Source organism: Haliotis rufescens, unplaced genomic scaffold, assembly GCF_023055435.1.
Source record: "Haliotis rufescens isolate VD_foot unplaced genomic scaffold, xgHalRufe1.0.p SCAF_11, whole genome shotgun sequence".
Lineage (NCBI taxonomy): Eukaryota > Metazoa > Mollusca > Gastropoda > Lepetellida > Haliotidae > Haliotis > Haliotis rufescens.
Window position 1 is genome coordinate 16,820,724 of NW_025963791.1, and position 21,479 is coordinate 16,842,202.

Below are 21,479 nucleotides of genomic sequence, written 5' to 3' on the forward strand. Positions count from 1 at the left end.
CACATGTGATGCCTTCACGAACGTCGGTTCACACAACCAATCTAATGTCTCTTGAAAATGAGTAATTCTTTATATTGTAACCAACATGTATGGTATTTGCATCTCTTTTGTCGGTGAGTATATTTACCTCAGTCAGTTTTTCAGTTATTTAAGATTGTTGTTGGCAAACCAGTGGTTGACAGCTTGAGCCTGGATCCATAAGATCCAGCATAATATGCACCTGCGAACTGTAAGCCATTGTAAAACCATTGTGTCTAGACCAGGCAGACCATCGCGCTAAAAGAGTTGGCATTGAACAATGCAACTGAGACACAGATGAGATGAGATGATTACACACAGTCAAGTCACAGTGCCTTAACAGATGGATCCATTAGCTGACAACTACAAGCAACAAGCATAGGATACTGAGGCTCAACAGTGAAACATATCACAAATGGTAGTTTCAACCCACAAACAGTAACCTTTACTACATCAGTTTTATTTGAATCAGGTTTGGGACAAGTGATACTTGTACAAATATTTGCCCCCCCCCCCCGTCAAAAGAAATTAACTACGGCCTTGTACATCAAGGCATCTTGTCTGAAGTCTGAACCAGAGGGGCTGTCAACATGATCCTATCCACACACTAGTTGTACAGAAACACACAATCAGTCATGGAACTGTTACAAGTGGCCTTCTTGACACAAGGATTCCAAATGGGAGGATCAAACTCAGGTGTTCCGTTGGCAACCGCTTGGCCACTTAGCTCCCTCAGCTGGCAAAACACCCTTGCTGAGTGAGTGCATAGAGCCAGCCTACAACTACATGGTTTATATAGTGTTTAAAGTCCACTTTGGACAGTAATTCAATGAAAATGAATATGCACATGTTCACGTGTGATGAGATGGATGTATAAAATAAATGTTTTGTAGATTATACCCTCCATAATCTTGTCTGTGCACTTGAAACTGGGAATTAGAACAGGACACATTTTGTTGATCCAAGCTTCGCTTCCTGTACTGTTGATCATTGGAGCTCACTTATCCAATCCTGTGCATGCAAACACAATTGTAAAAAGGAAAAACACTGTAAGTTGATGAGATGTTTATTTGATTTCACTTACATTCACAACAGTAGTCATTGCACAAATGTAGTAGAGATAACCCATATGGGGTCAGGCATACATCCGTCTGCCATGACGATGGTACACAGACCCTGGGGTACATACAGCCATGATGGTACACAGACCCTGGGACACATACAGCCATGATGATGAAACATGCAGACCCTGGGGCACATACAGCCATGATGATGGTACATGCAGACCCTGGGGCACACACAGCTATGTGGTACACAGACCCTGGGGCACATACAGCCATGTGGTACACAGATCCTGGGGCACATACAGCCATGTGGTACACAGATCCTGGGGCACATACAGCCATGATTGTACACAGACCCTGGGGCACATACAGCCATGTGGTACACAGACCCTGGGGAACATACAGCCATGTGGTACACAGACCCTGGGGCACATACAGCCATGTGGTACACAGACCCTGGGGAACATACAGCCATGTGGTACACAGACCCTGGGGCACATACAGCCATGGTGACGATACAAGCAGACCCTGGGGCACATACAGCCAGACGATGGTACATGCAGACCCTGGGGCACACACAGCTATGTGGTACACAGATCCTTGGGCACATACAACCATGATGATACACAGACCCTGGGGCACATACAGCCATGATGGTACACAGACCCTGGGGCACATACAGCCATGGTGATGATTCAAGCAGACCCTGGGGCACATACAGCCATGATGATGATACACAGATCCTTGGGCACATACAACCATGATGATACAAGCAGAACCTGGAGCACATACAGCCATGACATGGTACACAGACCCTGGGGCACATACAGCCATGGTGATGATTCAAGCAGACCCTGGGGCACATACAACCATGATGATGATACACAGACCCTTGGGCACATACAACCATGATGATACAAGCAGAACCTGGAGCACATACAGCCATGACATGGTACACAGACCCTGGGGCACATTCAGCCATGATGATGGTACTAGCAGGTCCCAGCAAGGCCCAAGGTCAACAAATCTACCAAGGCAATTCATCAACATCGCAAGTATGGTAGCTCATTTCAGGTAAACAGTTTTGTCATTTGGACAAAAGAATAAACAAGATGATAAACATGCATGATGTTTGTTCGTTCATTGCATAAAGCCAACCTCAGGAATATTCCAGTGATAAATCCACGTCATCAGGGCGCAATGACATGCAATCAAACAAGACAGTGATTCTGACAACCCGATCCAAGTAGTTGCTTCACATGACAATTATAGGGGTGTGGGGTCTCATTCTAACCCTGAATCCACACGTGAATCCACACGTGAAAAAACACATGAAACACGATGACACACCCAATACAGACCATCGAAAGTGACTACAAGGAAAGTTACATAAATGTTAATTTATAGATTATCTTACCATGCCTTATTTTACATTCAACAACATATCTGCAACTATAACAAGGTACAATATGGCAGTCTGCTACAATGAAATCCAATTTACATTATTGTGAATAGACACTTTCAGCTAAACACAGTGAATGAAAGAGAGGGTTGGATCTAAACATCTCTATGATGAAGTATTTCATTCTGCATGGGAGGAAATCCCGAACTGGATCAGGCCATAGACGTTAATAACAGGAAAGTCATGTTGGTTCCTTGAGGTGAGAAGCTTTAGGTAATGGACTCTATCTCAGATTCCTCACAGGACAATGTCATGATAATTGATTCATTGGATATGAAGCTACCTACCAGTATCCTTTGTTATGCGACAGACAGCAAGCCATCCCTTTTTTTATGTGTCTGACAACATTTCCAAAATTGTCTACAATCTGATCACTATTGTCAACAATCTTATCAATCTTATAGCTGCAACCTCTCCTTGTTTCTCAGGTCAAGATTTTTTTTTACACCAGTGCAAGCACTGTCCTGTCCCTACACACTGGCAAAAACACTTCCATTCCTCAAAGCATCCAGCAGTCATCATGATTCATTAGGTTTGTCCTTGGTAGCATCCGGCACCTCTGTGTCCATATTCTCCTGTTTAGTTCCATCACTGCTGTAGAAGGGATTCACGATGTCTCGACGAACCTCAAAAATCTGAAAAATGAAGACAGTAATCTTAAACATGATCTTGAATTGGTACCAAAGAAGACACAATACCCACAAAACAGCAAATCTGCTTCTCCCCTCTGTGTTATTTATTACACCAGCTCAACAAATAAGTGTACATTCATTTTGCGTTTTAGCTTGACAGGATGGGGTGGGGGCATCTCTCACCTGGATGTAACTCTCAGACAGCGTGATCATCTGGGGGAGGATGTCAGCCACATGGAGATCCTGGAGCTCATACCACTTCCCAGAGCCCTGCAACACAAAACACAAGAATTTTCAGGGTCACCATGGTGACAAATACACACATGTATACCTCCCTGGGGTCAGAAATACACACATGTATACCTCCCTGAGGTCAGCAATACACACATGTATACCTCCCTAAGGTCAGAAATACACACATGTATACCTCCCTGAGGTCAGAAATACACACATGTAGACCTCCCTGGCGTCAGAAATACACACATGTATACCTCCCTAAAGTCAGAAAAACACACATGTATACCTCCCTGGGGTCAGAAATACACACATGTATCCCTCCCTGAGGTCAGAAAAACACACATGTATACCTCCCTGGGGTCAGAAATACACACATGTATACCTCCCTGGGATCAGAAATACACACATGTATACCTCCCTGAGGTCAGAAATACACACATGTATACCTGCCTGGGGTCAGAAATACACACATGTATCCCTCCCTGGGGTCAGAAAAACACACACGTATACCTCCCTGGGGTCAGAAATACACACATGTATACCTCCCTGAGGTCAGAAATACACACATGAATACCTCCCTGAGGTCAGAAATACACACATGTATACCTGCCTGGGGTCAGAAATACACACATGTATACCTCCCTGAGGTCAGAAATACACACATGTATACCTCCCTGGGGTCAGAAATACACACATGTAGACCTCCCTGGCGTCAGAAATACACACATGTATACCTCCCTAAAGTCAGAAAAACACACATGTATACCTCCCTGGGGTCAGAAATACACACATGTATCCCTCCCTGAGGTCAGAAAAACACACATGTATACCTCCCTGGGGTCAGAAATACACACATGTATACCTCCCTGGGATCAGAAATACACACATGTATACCTCCCTGAGGTCAGAAATACACACATGTATACCTGCCTGGGGTCAGAAATACACACATGTATCCCTCCCTGGGGTCAGAAAAACACACACGTATACCTCCCTGGGGTCAGAAATACACACATGTATACCTCCCTGAGGTCAGAAATACACACATGAATACCTCCCTGAGGTCAGAAATACACACATGTATACCTGCCTGGGGTCAGAAATACACACATGTATCCCTCCCTGAGGTCAGAAATACACACATGTATACCTCCCTGGGGTCAGAAATACACACATGAATACCTCCCTGGGGTCAGAAATACACACATGTACACCTCCCTGATGTCAGAAATACACACATTCTTTACCTCTTTGAGGTCAGAAATACACACATGTATACCTCCCTGAGGTCAGAAATACACACATGTGTACCTCCCTGGGGTCAGAAATACACACATGTATACCTCTTTGAGGTCAGAAACACACACATGTATACTTCCCTGAGGTATATTCTCGGAATGCACACACTGATTCAGATATGATTCCAGCATTAAGCTACCAAACAGCTGTAGACAGTTGAGTGTGTTACCTTGTGGAGGATGTGCCCCCTGTATGTGCCCTTGCCTGCTCCAGGCTCCCCGTCGTGGACTACGTTGGCTACCAGATCATACGATGTGTGCCTGTGCTGGGCTCGCACCTCAGTAGACAGCATGTCTCCAAAGTCGATGTTCCTTCAGAAACAAGTACATCAGTCCCATGACCTTCATCAAGAACTTCCAGAAGAATCCTACACAATGGTGTCTGATGCTGGTAAACTTAAGTTATGAATCTGCACTAATTAAATCTTAATTTAATCAACAAAGGTGTCATAAGCTTTTAATAAAAGAAATTGCAAAGATTATACAAAAAATTGTTTGAAATAGCCAATGTTTTAATTATTGCTACTGGTATTAAAATAAACATTAGTAAACGTGTCACTCATCTTCACAGGAATACTCCAAATACCACCATGTCAATATTTCCCAGACTGACCTAATTCTAACGAATAACCAAATCAAACGTCATCAACATGATCACATAGTAATATTCAAAACAGAAATGAAGATCAAACTTACTTGATAGGAAAATTCACAATAGTGGGATTCTTTTCTCTTACAAAATAGTTCTTTGTAAATCTCTGCAAATAAAACAAAAAGTCTTATTAATATCTAAAGTAAAAGGAGCCAGCAGATGTAGCGAGGGTTTATGCTGCAGACAATGCACATGTATCATACCGACAGCAACCCTTCAAAGGACGTCCCATACTTGAAGCAGCAAATACCTACTATTGAGCATGATACTGCCCTGTGAGGATACATTGTTGATTGTTGCTGGACACCTCAGTGAGCAACATTCCAGATATACAACAGCGGCCTGTAAATAACTGATGACAGACCAGCTCAGCCAATGGTCGTTATCATGAGCAACCTCCAACTCCAGTGATTAGCAATCTAGACAAGCTTAATTCAACCTGTTCACAATCACTTTGTTTGATTGCCAACCATATGATCTTAGTTTCAAATCTAGATTTAAGACAGAAAATAGACACTGGAACATTGAGCAAAGTCTTCCTTCAAAGCCTGGATTTCTCCATGATCTATTCTTACATTAACAGAGATACCAGCTGAACACACGCTTATGATATTACTGTGACATTGCATGACACAGCCAACCCCCGTCTCAACATAGCTACAGAACACACAATGCCATTTAAAAAGTGGTCAACTGTAACAGATGCTATATTTGGGATAACACTTTCTAAGTAAAGTATAGATTCTCATACTTTTTGGGGTTTAGTCCCGTCCAGGATTCGAACCCACACTGCCAGAGTGAGGCACCAAATCGCCAGCACACAAAGTCAGCGATCTAACCCACTCAGCCACCAAGACGTACACAAAAATGAAAGTCTGACAACTGGTAGTCTAGATCACATACTTTGTGTACCCCTCTGACAAGTGTAAATTGGCACGGCTCCCATGGCCGAAAGCTATGAACACACAATGCCATTTACTTTACTAAAAAAGTTTTATCCCCAATATAACATTTGTTACGTAGCTACAGAATCTTACCTTGATGTATATGATGATATATGGCGGCAGTCGAGTCAGCTCAAATCTCTTCATGGTGCTGTCCTTGTGGGTCTTGTACTCTTTCTCCGATACACCATTGAACTTGGACAAGATGGTTGCAAAGGGCACTTGAGGGATGATGTTCTCCTTCAACTCATCTGGGTACAGCGGCGGTGACGGCAGGTCACAGGTCAGGTACAACCACGGCATCTCTTCCATTGTCTCTACAGAGGGAAGAATCAGTGAGGAAGGGAGTTGTGTTTATTGCAGCTTTAAACCTTATTTCTGCTACAGCAAGGTTGAGCTTAATGTGTGAGAAAATCCCCAAGTTACATAAGTTTTGGACAATGTGAATATTACTCTGTGAAACCCCACAGCCCCAGTTAGGCTGCAGACACAGCCAGATCACAGCCAAACATGATTCAATCAAAAACAAGCAGATTCTGACACAGCTAAGGGGACACAACTCTTCACAGCAAATTGTGCCACCACTGGAAAACTTATTCTCATTTACTGGTAGGAGAGCTTGAGATTGAGTGAGTGAGTGAGTGAGTATGACAATTCATAGTTTCAGCAACATTCCAGCCATATATTGGAAGTGAATAGGGTAGGATGCCATGTTTGAATAGTATTGGAAAAACATTCAAGAGTGGCTGAAATATGAGTGGGCTTTTAAACATATACCATTTCTGGGAATCTGCAGCCAAACTTTAACCAGGGAGTTCCCACTAGGATGGGACAATCTGTGATGTCATAGTCACAAAACTTGATGGTGTTACTTGGAACACTCATCCAGACTGAGCTGTGGTCTATTTCCATTATACTCAAACTGTCCAAGTGATCCAGATACTGCACAGTGTTTAACTACATACCCATGTAATCCTCTGTCAGCATTAGTGCTTCCTTTTCTTCTTCTTTCTGTAAAACAAAAAGGATGAAGGTATAAGACCAGCGAATCAAAAGTCCCTAATCAGAAAACTTTTGTTCTTGTTGCTCAACACTGACTTCCTTGAGACATTAAATGCCCTGTGTGGAGTGGAGTGTATCACAGCAGCTGTCTACACATCATTCAATGTATAATCAGTCTGGACACAGGTGAGTGAGGAGTGTTTGTTGGTTTACTTGTTGTTTGTTGTTTAACGCCACACTCAGAAGTATTTCAGCTGTATGACGGCAGTCTGTAAATAATTGAATCTGGGCCAGACAATCCAGTGATTGACATCATGAACATCGATCCATGTAATTGGGATATGATGACATGCATCAACCAGTCAGTGAGCTTAACCACCCAATCCCATTTGTCAATCCCTCTTACAAGCATAGTCAACTTTTACTGCAAGCATGGGTTGCTGAAGACCTGTTCTAACCCCGGATCTTTACAGCTCTAGTGAGGAGTGAGTGAATGTTGTTAGCAATATTCCAGCCATAACAAGGCAGCTTTCAAATAATCAAGTCTAGGCCACACTTGGGGTTGATAGCATAATCAACACTGCTTGTCATTGGGTCACTATAACACAACAGTCAGGGATAAGAGCAGGGATTTATCCAGACCTGCCTAGAGGCTGTTGTTCCACACCAAGTCCATTCCATGCAGCAAGTGTCAGTCAACAATTGGAATTACACATTGACCAATTCATGCTGTTACACTCACAACTAATATGATGGCCATGTAGATGTGATTTATATATCACTAATAACAGCATCAATAAAGAGAATAGGGCTGGGACGAGTCCGAATTTACTACCTGGGTACCCATCACCCTATTACCCGACCCTACCCGGGTACCCGCTGTAGGTCTCAGGAGATAGGTACAAATTGTCTGATTGGGCATAGTTTCACTGTAGCCCTGGCAAAATGTATTTAGATACTCGCATAAAATAATCTGGGCATGCATACACTGAAGTTGACTTAAGTTTTATCTTTATTCAAACATATAAAAGTCAGAAGGAATGCGTGCATAGTCAGAAAGAAATGCGAACATTAGTGAGATGTCGTGTAACCATGAAGTTCTTTATAAGTTTTGTCATGAAACAATATATCACAGGTAGTCCTGTGGGTACCCGGGTCCTACTCAGTACCCACTTGACCCGAGTACCCGAGTTACCTGTCCCAGCCCAAAAGAGAAGGAGGGTTTAATGCTAAGTTTTACGTTCAATGTTAAAATACCAATGTTAATCTTAATTTAGCAAAATACAAACTTTAAAAAGCCCCAATTTTGAAGAAGACAACTATTTATTCCTAATTTGCCTTATTTCATAGGTGCCTACCTATGTGTAGCAATATATTATGATGATGATGAGATGGAGAAGGATGATAATGTTGGAATCATGACTGACCAATGGTAGGCACAACAGGCTGATTTCTTCAAACACATTTAAATATTTTTTGATGCAACTAAGTCCTAATTACTGTGTCAACCACAAGGTGTGTACTTGTCATAACAAACAAAAAACGCACGGAAATCGTCACAGAAATGGATGTAATTTATCCTCAAATAAATTGGGTCAGTGAACCAAGTTCTGGCTTCGTTCTAAAACTAGCTACACCATCGCCCCTGGCAGAGATGACAGTTGCTACCAGTGGACCTGTTTGATATCTGTTTTCCTAACACGCTATACAGAGGAGATCTGAAAGCCGTGCATGTTACATGCCTCAATATAGATATGTCAACACTGACAGGAAGACCTGTGTTTGAATGGTCTCACCATATCAATAGGTGGCATCTTCCTGGCGTAAACTCGCATCTTGCCCCGGAATGTCTTGTTGATGATGCTGCTGTTCAGCTTCCGAGTTCCGTTCATTGCAGTGTGCAGAGCATTCAGCAGCCATGACAGGAAGTCAACTGGGTCACCTACATCAGACAGAACACATTTTATATCATACAAAACAGGCTTATGATCAGGCTTCTGAACTGATCAGTTCTCTCTTTAAGAACTGACTTTCATTTTGTGTCAGTTGGTTGGTTGGTTGGTTGGTTGGTTGGTTGGTTGGTTGGTTGGTTGTTTAACGCCACACTCAGCAATATTCCAGCTATATGACGACGGTCTGTAAATAATAGAGTCTGGACCAGACAATCCAGTGATTAATATCATGAGCATCGATCCACGCAATTGGGATCGATGACATGCATCAACCAAGTCAGCGAGCCTGACCACCCGATCCCGTTAGTCGCCTTTTACGGCAAGCATAGTGGCCTTTTACGGCAAGTATGGGTTGCTGAAGACCTATTCTATCCCGGAATCTTCACGGGTCTTGTGTCAGTTCATTGGAGTATGAACCTTCATAGAGTGAGGGTCAAACTGTATGAATGTGGGAGCTTGCGAAGACAAGGCTCCAGCTTATGTTCTTTGCCACTGGATATTTACTAACATGTTATCTTTACATTGGGTATTAAACTACTGATATTTTTATTTGGCTATTCAATATTTTTTACCCTCTCAGGTCCAGTCTATGGACTTCCATAAATTGATCAGTTAAATAATTCTACTTCTATGCTGTTTCAGGTAACTTGTAATTGGCATATGGTCGTGTGCTGCCCCAAGAGTCACATGTCGCATAACCTCACAACAGCGACACATGTCTAAGTTCCAATATATGAGGTGTTGCACATCTGTGCATTATTCATAAGGTTGAACAATAAGAGGCGACTAACGGGATCGGGTGGTAAGGCTCGCTGACTCGGTTGAAGCATGTCATCAATCCCAATTGTGTGGATCGATGCTATTATCAATCACTGCATTTGTCTGGTCCAGACTCGATTGTTTACAGACCGCTGTCATATAGCTGGAATATTGCTAAGTGCAGCGTAAGACAACAACCCAACCAACCAATATCGGCAGTCCAGCATCCCAATACACTACAATACTGTCATGCCATATCACCATACCACTAGTGTCTGGGGCTTTGGTCACTCGTCCCAAGTCTGAGTCAAGTAAAATATCTCTCAGTCAAGTCCTTAAGTCTTGTTCCTTCACTACTTCAATCTAGGGATGCCTTAAATCTTTTTAAGCTTAAATCAAGCACCCTTTGACTTTATAATTAAATTCTAACACTGACTTAGGTCAACTGAAAAAATCCACCAAAGATTTGGGCGAGTGTACATGGTGTACAGGTTTGTCACGGGCTACACACAAACCTTGTTCCGTGATCTGGAAGCGCTTCTTACTGCACAACACTACTGCCTGCAGCATCTCGTGGGGACTGACATGGGCCTTGAAGTTTCGGGGGTTCCATAGTTTCCGTAGCAACTCCCCAAATCTCTGAACAAGCAGAAATGCCTGATCGCCAGGGGGGCGCTTGATTTTCTTGTAGCTAGACTCCTGGAGAAAATAGTTTCTCAGTGGAACCACATGAGACAAGGCCTGGAGGGAGAAAAACATCCGCATTAGTTATAGGATATATTTTGGTAGGGCTGTGTATTTAGTGCCTGGAATTATGTGCTGCAATTTCATTGCTATAATACAATACTGAAGCATGTTAAGTTTGTATTGCATATGTACTGCAATCATGCCATAGCTATGATTTCTATTCTGCTTTCAAACTGCCCTTCATTTTTTAAGACCAAAATAGAGCCATAGTGTTTCATAAACAATGACCATGAGTCGTTGATTTCTTTTATGAAATATCAACATTATGTAGAGCCTCTTTAAGGATGTTGGTAAAATGTACAAGCTTTGAAAATATTTACCTTATTTTAAATAATGATGACTTTCTGAATAGAATCCGACCTTGGAAATGTTGCAAAAGTCCATTTTACAAACAGGTGGGTTAAGTTTGGTATTTCCAGCATATTCTCACAATCCTAACGTTGATAATCTTTCTCATAATACCGATTGTCATATCTCTCCCACAACATTCAGCCACTGCATTTATCTGCGCAGCCCATCTACATCTATGGGACCACTGACTAGACACTTCCCTCTAAAAAATAATGTTGTCCAAATATGACGTCATCAAGTTGCGAGCGCATATTGGAATCTATAGAAATGACATGAGAGAACAATGTTTTATCATGAAATAAACCACGCTTCGTTCTTCATTGTTCTTTGCGTATTTATTGCGTAGCTATCTTACATTTTCCCATCCGCCCTTGTCTCAGCATTCATGACTGTCTTACATAACTATAAACATTGTTAACGGAGGATCAAACTGTAATTACATATACTTGGAACAAAGATAACATATGTACCAAACTCCCATGAAACGACAACATACCTGCAGCACCACATTGCAGTAATCATTGGCCTTGATGTTGTTCAGACCAACAATACCTGGCAAAGAGAACACACTCATAATCCACAGTGAAACAACAACTGGGTAAAAGCAAGAAATCACAAGTAGGATATATCATTAATCCTTATAATTGGAACCTTTCAGTATAACCTGAAACATATCCAATATACCAATACATCAATGAAAGACAAAAGTCTTTTAAAGTGCACAAAACATGATAAATTCATTCTTGGGAATATGGGTTCTTTTTAATCATAAAACAGCAGATTTAACGTCAGTAATCCTTAATTCCTCGTAATATTTCGTAATTTAAAGAATGAGTGACTGTGAGTATGGTTTTATGCTGCTTTTGGCAAAATTCCAGCTAAATCACGGTGGGGTACACCAGAAATGGGCTTCACACATTGTACCCATGTCAGGAATCAAACCCGGGTCTTCAGCGTGATGAGCGAACTCTTTAACCACAAGGCTACTCGGCCGCCCCAATTTTTGCAAGATCAGCTGAATATCATGGCAAGTCTTATTTGACCGAGTTAGTTACAAGCCCTACCTGGTAGGTATGTAGTGCCATCGTATGCCCTGGACATCTTGGGATTTCTGTCAAGTCTCTTGATAGCGAGGTCCGTGAACGTTGGGTTGAGGACATACTGAAAGTGAAGAGCAACAGAATCAAGTGAGGAACTCTTGAACCCTGTGCACTAATGAAGCTCCTTGCCTCCATAGCTCCAGTGTAGGACTCAGAGAGTGGGCAGTGTTTAACACCATGTACACTGCTTGTAGCCTTATCACAGCAGGGGACACAGAAATGGGTGACACACATTGTAGCATTTCTTTTAATTAAGACTGTGGTGGTTCTTTGGTGTGATGAGCCAACACTTTAAACACTGGAGTTCACCCAAACTCCTGTTTATGTAGGAAATCTAAACTAAATGTCATTTTTGTTTATTACTGGCATCTGGATTTCCTAATTAGGTTTAGTTCATAATGAAGTTTTATTTTGTTTGTTTGTTTGTTTGTTGTTTTACACCACACTCAGCAATATTTCAGCTTTATGATGGCATTTTGTATATAATCAAGTCTGGACCAGACAATCCAGTGACTGACATTATGAGCATTGATCCACATAATTGGGATACGATGACATACATCAACCAAGTCAGCAAGCCTTTCATAATGAAGTAAAATGTAATAATGGTTACATGTACTGTTATAATTTGAAGTTAAACTATGTATATCAGCATGTGATCAGTCATCAGAACATGTATCCTATATGCCTATTTGTGAAATTATTGATATTGTTCTGAGATCATATATATTCTTACAGCCAATAGAAACATGAATAGCATACATGTTAGTTAATATATGAAGACTTACTCGTATTCAAGAGATATTAGAGTGGTTCTATGCACAAAAGGACATACTTGTATGTGAGTGAGTGAGTGAGTGAGTGAGTGAGTGAGTGAGTGAGTGAGTGAGTGAGTGAGTGAGTGAGTGAGTGAGTGAGTGAGGTTTTACACCGCTTTTAGCAATATTCCAGCAATATCACGGTGGAGGACCCGGAAATGGGCTTCACACATTGTACCCATGTTGGGAATCGAACCCGGGTCTTCGGCGTGATGAGCAAACACTTTAACCACTAGGCTACCCGACCACCCCGTATCTTGTGTGAACCGATGCTCATGAACGCATCACATGTGACATCATAGATCCATGACTTGACATGCACCATTTGTTTCGTACAGGATTAGCATGTAAAGTTCGGAAATCACATGCAGCATATTGTGACAAGAATACAGTCACTCTGTGGTAACACTTGAACGACTGTTAGTTTTGTCATTAATTAGTACAAATTGGAGTGAGTGAGTGTGGTTTTGCGCTGCTTTTAGCAATATTCCAGCAATATCACAGCGGGGGGACACCAGAAATGGACTTCACACATTGTACCCATGTCGGGAATCGAACCCGGGTCTTCGAGTGAATGCTTTAACCACTAGGCTACCCGACCGCCCCGTACATATTGGAAACATCTCTTCTTAACGTAATACTTCTCTATATGTTTCTATGGTTCACAAATCTTCTGGTGGTGAGTATATATCTGCAAATGCTCTGGACGTTTATAGCAATATATATATACATCACTAATTAAACACTGGTCAAAACTCACGAAGCATTTGTACGTAAACTTGATAAAGACATAAGCCTTGTCACTCACAATAATATCTTCAAGTGATGAGTCGATAATTTCATAGTTGTCAGGCAGACAGTAGAACTTCTGTGTCTGTAGGTTGAGGAAAACATGGTGGCCCTCGAAGACACTGTGGATGTAGGCATGAGTGTTGGGTCCACGACCTGGAGGGAGATACACATTAACAGTGTCAGGAAAGTATTCATACTTGGGCTGGCAAAAAAGATTGATATTTGGAGATATCGTTGATGGGGAGAAATATTAACGATTATCAATATGAAAATTGTGTCATCAATAATATCTTACCTAAACTATTGTGAAGCAATGAAGTTTTAAGTTACCAAAGCAGACTTCACAGAAAGCAATTAACTTTGTTATATCTTAAATGTTCACAAAGTAATCCATGCATAAATGTATCCCCACTCACTAGTGACATGAAATATGTTGATTTCTTTTTCTGCTTTATGCATATCTGCTCAAAGTTACTTATTTATCGATAACTGATTGATATATAGTTAACGATTATCAATCTCTGTTATCCATATCGATTGCCAGCCCTAATTCATACTTATGACAAAACAGTTTCGCAGGGATATACAGTGAAGCATGTTTATTTGTCCTCATTGACAAATTTTTGGTTCAACTAACCATTGCTATATATAATAGTATATTTAATGTCGTCTTTAATTGCAAGTATCATGTAAAATAGTTATAGATTGTTTTTACATCATTATGTATCCAGTATGATGTACAATATGATGGCCGAGGAAAAAAGTGTGAAATTATTGAAAACATAAACTGAGCACTGTTGCTCTTAATCCAAAGTATGTATTTTGAGGTCAGTATTTGTAATATCTAAACAAATCTTAATAGTGCTAATGAAGGGGGGGGGGGGGGGGGGGGATTAATTTGCCACCAGCTAGGTAGGAAATCTACATAACCAGAATGGTATTTGTCTCACCTACAATCACTCCCCTCAACCATGCTGTTATAAAGATAGACATCAATTTATCTTTGTAGCCAATCAGTGCCAATTAACCAGAATGTTTTTTGTCTCAACTACAGTCACTCATCTCACAACATGTAACTGCAGTAGATTACTGCATAATGTATGTCAGCAGTCAGTCCAGGTATCATAAATCACTCAGCCATGTGTATTGTGTTATGTTAAATGTTAGCAAGTAACACAGATTCACAGAGTCTATCACATGTTTCTCCATCTCTGTTATGCTATTTTAAGACAGCAACAGGATATTGTGATTTGGAAAAATTATACCATACAAACAAAAAATTCTGTGTTTTGCAATCACTTGTAATCTATGCATCCAAGATGGGGGATCAACCTGATTATTTTCGTCACTATTGTCGTCCCAGGTAGGGGTTTACTTGTACTTCTTCCAAAATCACCAATTCATCTTCCGAGAACCATTCACATTCCATGATAACTTGAAAAGTTCTTATTTACGTGCAACTTTCGATGTTTTGAATACTATATTTGCATAAAGGATGTTAACATCTATCCAAATCTGCAAAAATTTGACAGACAGGACAAAAGTTCAAATAAACCTTATTTAGGCGCTACTTCTGATGTTTTGAATACCATATTTGCATAAAGGATGTTACCATCTACCCAAATATGCAAAGTTGTATGTACCCATGAGACTTGCACTGTAACTACAAGAAGACATTTCCCAACTGCACGAAGACAGGGAGTCCAGATTAATGAGGCTCAAACTAACAGGGTGTCGCTATCTGAGGAACAACTGGACCTAAGTCTATAGTTGGGTAATGTTCACACACATCATCATAAACCTAGATATTTCCCAGGTGAAACTCGTTATCAGCTCGTTCTTGAAGTGTGCTCTGCCTACTGATGCCTACCTTGGAAGTACTTGCCGCAGACCAGGCAGGCATAGACGTTGATGTGGGACAAGGAAACAGAGCATAACTTCTCAAAGTCAAAGTCCAACAGTGATCTGAAAGGTGAATGTTATCATATTTAACATTAAATGTCATAATCAAAATATCATACCAATATCAATCTCAGAAATAAACGGGGCGGGCGGGTAGCCTAGTTGTTAAAGCGTTAGTTCGTCACGCCGAAAACCAGGGTTCGATTCCCGATGGGTACAATGTGTGAAGCCCATTTCTGGTGTCCCCCACCGTGATATCGCTGGAATATTGCTAAAATCAGCGCAAAACCTCATTCACTCACTAAGAAATAAACATGATAAAAGAGGGTCCTGGGCTCCATGAAGTTTGCAGTTATAGTATCATGTGAGTCAAGTGACCCTTTAAATCTATGACATCAGGGTTATGATAATATTGTTTGCTTGTTTGTTGTTTAATGCCGCACTCAGTAATATGCCAACAATATGATAGCTGTCTGAAAATAATCGAGTCTGGACTGGACAATCCAGTGATTGATAGATTTATATCATGAGCATCGATCTATGGAAATGAAATATGATAAAGTCTGACCACTTGAAACCATTAGTTAAGACAAGCATAGGTTGCTGAAGACCAATTCTAACCCCATACCTTCAAGGAGAGTTAAGATAACAAGTGGTTATGACATATTGACTTATTCTTACTTTCAAAGACAGAATAGCCGATAACATCAATATCATAGCAAGCAAACTAATATCCAAAACATAGGCAAGCATACTGATAATAAATACAAAGTGTGTTTGTTATCCTAAAACAAAAAAGGGCACAGACAAAAACATTAAAAATTAACACGTCATAACATACCTGTTAATAGTATCCAAATAGGGACAAGATCTACTTTTGTCAATTTTAGGCTCCTTCACTGGGACTGAAATACAGAAAATACATAGAAATATTACACTTAAAAAAACCTGACAACTAGACACCAGGTACATCCTTGGAAACTATCCCCCAGGTCTGTCGGTCATACAGACTAGTCTCCGACACAAACATGGTATTCGATTTATTTCAACCTATCAGTTATTAATTACCAGGGTATAATTGGTGAACATGGTTACTGGTAAATAACATGTGTATTTTCCAGGAATTACATGTTGAAATACCTATTCTTTATGAATTAATATTTTGTAAAAAACATGATAAATGAACAGAATGAAAAAGTCTTATTTATATATTTTTTTATGATGACAGGGGTTGAGAACTATTTTCACACTCTGCATGCTTCATAACCAGGGATTTTATTTAGGATTTGAAACCAAGTGCCCATGGCAGGCAATTATTTTGTTCAAAGTTCTTATTTTCCTAAATTCTGAGGTATTTTGATATTGCATTCAGTGCATTTAAGTAAAACTATGCATTAAACTTAAAGTTGCTTCCTCTTCAATGAGGGGGCACGGGTGGCCCAGTCGTCTGAGGCGCCGCGATTTGCTGTGCAGAGTTGCGTCCCTTGGGCACGCCAGAAACCTATGATTGTGGGTTCGAATCCCGGTTCACCCCGATTATGTTTCTAGGTTTGTCAGCACCATACCCGTGCTCGTGGGTTTCACCGAAGTGGTAAACGTCTGAGACATGCATCACTTCGGGCTTTCCTCCCACATTAAGCTGACACGCCGCGATATAACTGGAATACTGTTTAAGGCGGCGTTAAACCCAACTCACTCACTCCTCTTCAATGAGTCTGTCATCACTATGATCAGGTTACCTCTGCACGGCCTATCATTAGTTATAATTATATTAACATGCAGGGCTCAGTTATTTCCGTCTCCTTTTACTTTTAGATATTAGTAACACTTTTTGTTTTATTTGCAGAGAACAAAGACAAGATTTTCTATTTTGAATATGACCATGTGATCATGTTGATTACTCTAGATTTGGTTATTAAACATGTTAAATAGAATTAGGTCAGTGTGGGAAATATTGACATAATGGTATTTGGAGCATTCATTTAAAGATGAGTGACACATTTTGACTTACGTCAGGGCTCCACTTAAGGAACTAGATTTAAGTTGCATCAGGTGCAAGTGGACATGAAAACCTAGTTGCACCAGACAAAACCAGGCTGCACCCTGATCCCATAAATTTATCTAAATAAATAAAATGTCAGTTCTCTGATTACTGTGTAAGAATTTTTACTACAGTTACTACCGTCATATTATGCTTAATGATTATCATCAGCTGGATAATCTAAATACCGTAACATGATACCATTACGCAATTTCAGTAATAGACAAAGCTGCAGTACAGTACATAACCTTGAAGTACCCACAGTTTGATGATGGTCAGTTTGAGGCAGGCTATGGGTTAGCTATCACTTTCAACAAATGAATCCAAAATAATTTGAGGAAAATCTGTACAATTTTTATCAAGTTGCAAGTTTCGCGGACAAAAAACGGCTACTGCGCATATGCATAAGGTAAATATTAGGATGTTGATGAGCTGGTAAATGAGCACTAATTGTTTGAGATAGCATCCATCCATGGTCACTTGGTAATGTGTTGGTAACATGGAGGAGTTCGATCCTCCACGTGGCACTAATTGAAATACGAAAAAATGTGACCAATAAAATGCACTACTCCCAAAGTGTGCACTATACACAGGAAAATATGATACTTATATAATGTCATGACAGGGTAGGGTTAGATAGCTTTACTAGCCCATGTAAAGATATAATTCTCTTGTAAAGTTAAAGGGGCACTGATCTAAAGCAATTCCCAGGGACTGGTTGTTGCCTTTGTTATTGTTTTTTCCCAGTGAGTACCTGGAGAATACGCAACACAACTGAGCGTGATAAGAGACTGGGCTACCGTCTGCAAGGACAGCAAAATAAACTTGGAGGCAATATTTGTTTTACCCATTTTTGAACACTGATTGGTTAACTGTGATCTATAAAGATTTCGACAAAGGGCGCCTTTTAATTAATATCTTCAGCCTAAACAAACAGATAAAAAGAACGGCCGGTCACCGGTTGTCGTCATTTGGAAATACCCCTGATTGTTATAGTTTAAAAGAAGTATCAATGCAGTGAAAGCATTTTCGGATTTCGGATTGCTTCGATTACTCCTCCCTTGTTGTCATTCACATTTTCTGGTATAACCCTACACTTGTGTATTTGTCGTCATTCACTTGATGCTCAGTTAACGAATTTATCACAGGTATAATTAGTGGTAGCACCACTCCGAATACCTGACGAAGGTTCCCATTTGGCATTTATTGTGTCTGGGGTAGTTATTCAATCTAAATCCAGGTTTGAAGTGAGGTGAAATGTGTGTTATGTAATATGCAAGTGGCAGCCCATCAAGAGATGAATGATCAGTTGATTTAATTTTTTTGTAAATCAGCGGATTGTTCGTAGTCATCAAAGGATTAACAGAAAATACATTGATTGATTAATCACTGTTATCTTGCACGGTGGATAAGTCAAAAGTGAGTGTTTACATGTCTAGGTTTACTAAAACAAAGGGAATACACTCATATCCTTGCGTGAAGCGCCGATGTAAAAACAACATGCATTGTTCAAAGGGTTAACCAGTAATCCGTTGATTAATTGCTCATTGTTATCTAACTCAATGGATTTTTTTAGGAACCGTGGACGTTATGAAAATAGTTGTCACGTGGGCTTTCTCAGCTGACCATTGAGACTTGACACCTGTGTGAAACACCTGAAACAATCTAAGTGATCAGTTGGGAAACGAACACAGGTTATAATATCCTGAAACGATATATATATTTTGAAATATTTGATTGTTACAGAGACACGTAACATCGAATATGTTTCTTTGTACAGTTGCAAAGGTTTGGGATATTGTTCCTTTCTGTGGATATTCACGAATACATTCCTCGAACAAGGAAGCTACCTAAAATTATACACATAAATTTGGTAGGTTGTTATTATGATATTCGCATTTTGTTTTCCTTCATTTGCAGTAGCATTGGACAGATTCATTCTTGTTCCTCTACGTCTTGGTTGGGAAATTCTTCGATGCGCGGTAGATGTTGTTTTCACAAGTCTTTTCCTTTGTATATAACAGTCAATTTGTAAATTGTGATTCTCTCAAGCAATTTATAAAATGTGTAAATATTTGAGTTATTTTGACTGAAAAATCTGTCCATTTAACAGATTGACCAAAATTGATTAAGACGATCAACAGGGCCTAAAAACATCACAATAGATTATTATGTAGGATTAGAAGCCAAACAATATAGAAATGTACTTTTCATCGTAACATTTTCAGTCCCTTTGTGATGATATTAAACATAAAAATGTTTGGAATTCGTTGTCATAATAATACAGATGGACATATTTTTCGCTCAATTTGTAAAATAACTGAATATTCAGGCATTTAATAAATTTCATAAGTGAAAATTTTGCACATTTTTACTGTAAAAATATAAACACGATAAAATAAGCAATGCCCAGGAGAAATATTTACTTTGTGTTGCAAGTCAAAATAGTGAAAACAAATATCGCACAATTACCAAGCAATTGACTTATCAAAACTTTGTCACCATTACCGATGCTACCCACAAGGATACCTACATTTCCTTATTATTTCCAAAACTGTATTTCATTTTGTTGATCAATGTGACCATACACCCTTATACTATCAATAAAAGTGACAAATGTGCTTACGAATTGCGCAGCACAGGCTGCGAACTAGTCTAGGTTTATGCTATATCATCCGGGTACTCACTGGAAAAAACAATAACAAAGGCAACAACCAGTCCCGGGGAATTGCTTTAGATTGGTGCCCCTTTAAGACAATGGGGAAATCCGGAAATTTGTACTAGCCCACAGGAATTTGTACTTGCTCTGGTCAAGCTGGCTATTGTTAAGTTCAAACCCTGTCACATTTAGAAAATGATGTCCATCAACATGATCAAACTAAAAAGGTTACTGTGGTCATCACGCAGCGATAGAAATTGGCACTTGGCCTTATAGTCCTTGAAAAACTGCCCAATAGATTAGGTATCATAAGGACCAGTAGAAACTTGCCATTTTTAAGGGGTTTGCTATATGTTACCATTATATGGACTTGTGGACTAAAATGTTAGTTTCTATCGCTGCCACGATTCACATTTATCACAAGCAATATAACATGCTGTCACCAAGTGATCAACAGGGAGACGTTCAGCTAATGATTTCATCCAAATTGGTCGGGGGAGATTATTGGAGGTTATGGGAAATATTTAAATCCCAAATTAAAATCGCTGTGAGCACAGATCCGAGCAGCCCGAAAAAACGGCACGTTAAGCTGCCGCATGTAAATCTGCGTACTGTCCTGAATTCCTATTTAAAATTTTGCAATTAAATCAGTTTCAGAGCATGTAAAGTGATAAATATTCTATCTTTTTGCCAAAACAGACATACCAATGTCATCATCATCCTCTACTTCAACGACTCGTTTCTTCGTAGTGTGAGATTTCACAAGTCGTTTTCTTGTCGAAACCTCCGCCATTTTCACCCGGTGTGGTAAACGTCATTTCCTGTCGAAATAGGCCTAGTAAATTACGGATAATTGGTTCTTTCAAAGTATTCAATTGTTTTCACATGTTGTAATACCTTACACTCTATTATTTCATCATAGACTTTACTCTGCCTCCATTTAGACAACATTTGAAAGCATTTTGACATATATATTGAACTCGTTATTAATATCGGTCTGATACGGATATATTATCCGGAGTCGAAAGGCATTTTATTCACAACTGGTG

At 40.0% G+C, this 21,479-nt stretch overlaps 2 protein-coding genes across 6 annotated transcripts; both read right to left on the reverse strand.

Moving 5' to 3' along the window:
• Positions 1 to 1,066: 1,066 nt before the first annotated feature.
• Positions 1,067 to 2,064, reverse strand: LOC124152042 (multiple epidermal growth factor-like domains protein 11). Of its 5 annotated transcripts, none has more exons than XM_048392330.1 (3): positions 2,019 to 2,064; positions 1,235 to 1,906; positions 1,067 to 1,200 (listed from the first exon to the last, which is right to left on the reverse strand). In XM_048392330.1, exons 1-3 carry the CDS (start codon positions 2,062 to 2,064, stop codon positions 1,154 to 1,156), a joined length of 765 nt encoding a protein of 254 aa, XP_048248287.1. In that variant the 3' UTR covers positions 1,067 to 1,153. The 5 variants fall into 5 exon arrangements, with proteins under 5 accessions (XP_048248287.1, XP_046380741.1, XP_046380740.1 ...); XM_046524785.1 differs by having other exon boundaries at positions 1,067 to 1,183; positions 1,218 to 1,906; XM_046524784.1 differs by having other exon boundaries at positions 1,067 to 1,906.
• On the reverse strand, positions 1,067 to 21,242 carry LOC124152041 (U4/U6.U5 tri-snRNP-associated protein 2-like). Its single transcript, XM_046524782.2, has 14 exons — positions 21,136 to 21,242; positions 16,572 to 16,635; positions 15,699 to 15,793; positions 13,845 to 13,981; positions 12,183 to 12,279; positions 11,615 to 11,670; positions 10,536 to 10,761; positions 9,106 to 9,251; positions 7,273 to 7,318; positions 6,401 to 6,624; positions 5,408 to 5,469; positions 4,882 to 5,023; positions 3,360 to 3,446; positions 1,067 to 3,179 (listed from the first exon to the last, which is right to left on the reverse strand). Exons 1-14 carry the CDS (start codon positions 21,221 to 21,223, stop codon positions 3,063 to 3,065), a joined length of 1,587 nt encoding a protein of 528 aa, XP_046380738.2. The 5' UTR covers positions 21,224 to 21,242; the 3' UTR covers positions 1,067 to 3,062.
• Between the last annotated feature and the right edge of the window lie 237 nt (positions 21,243 to 21,479).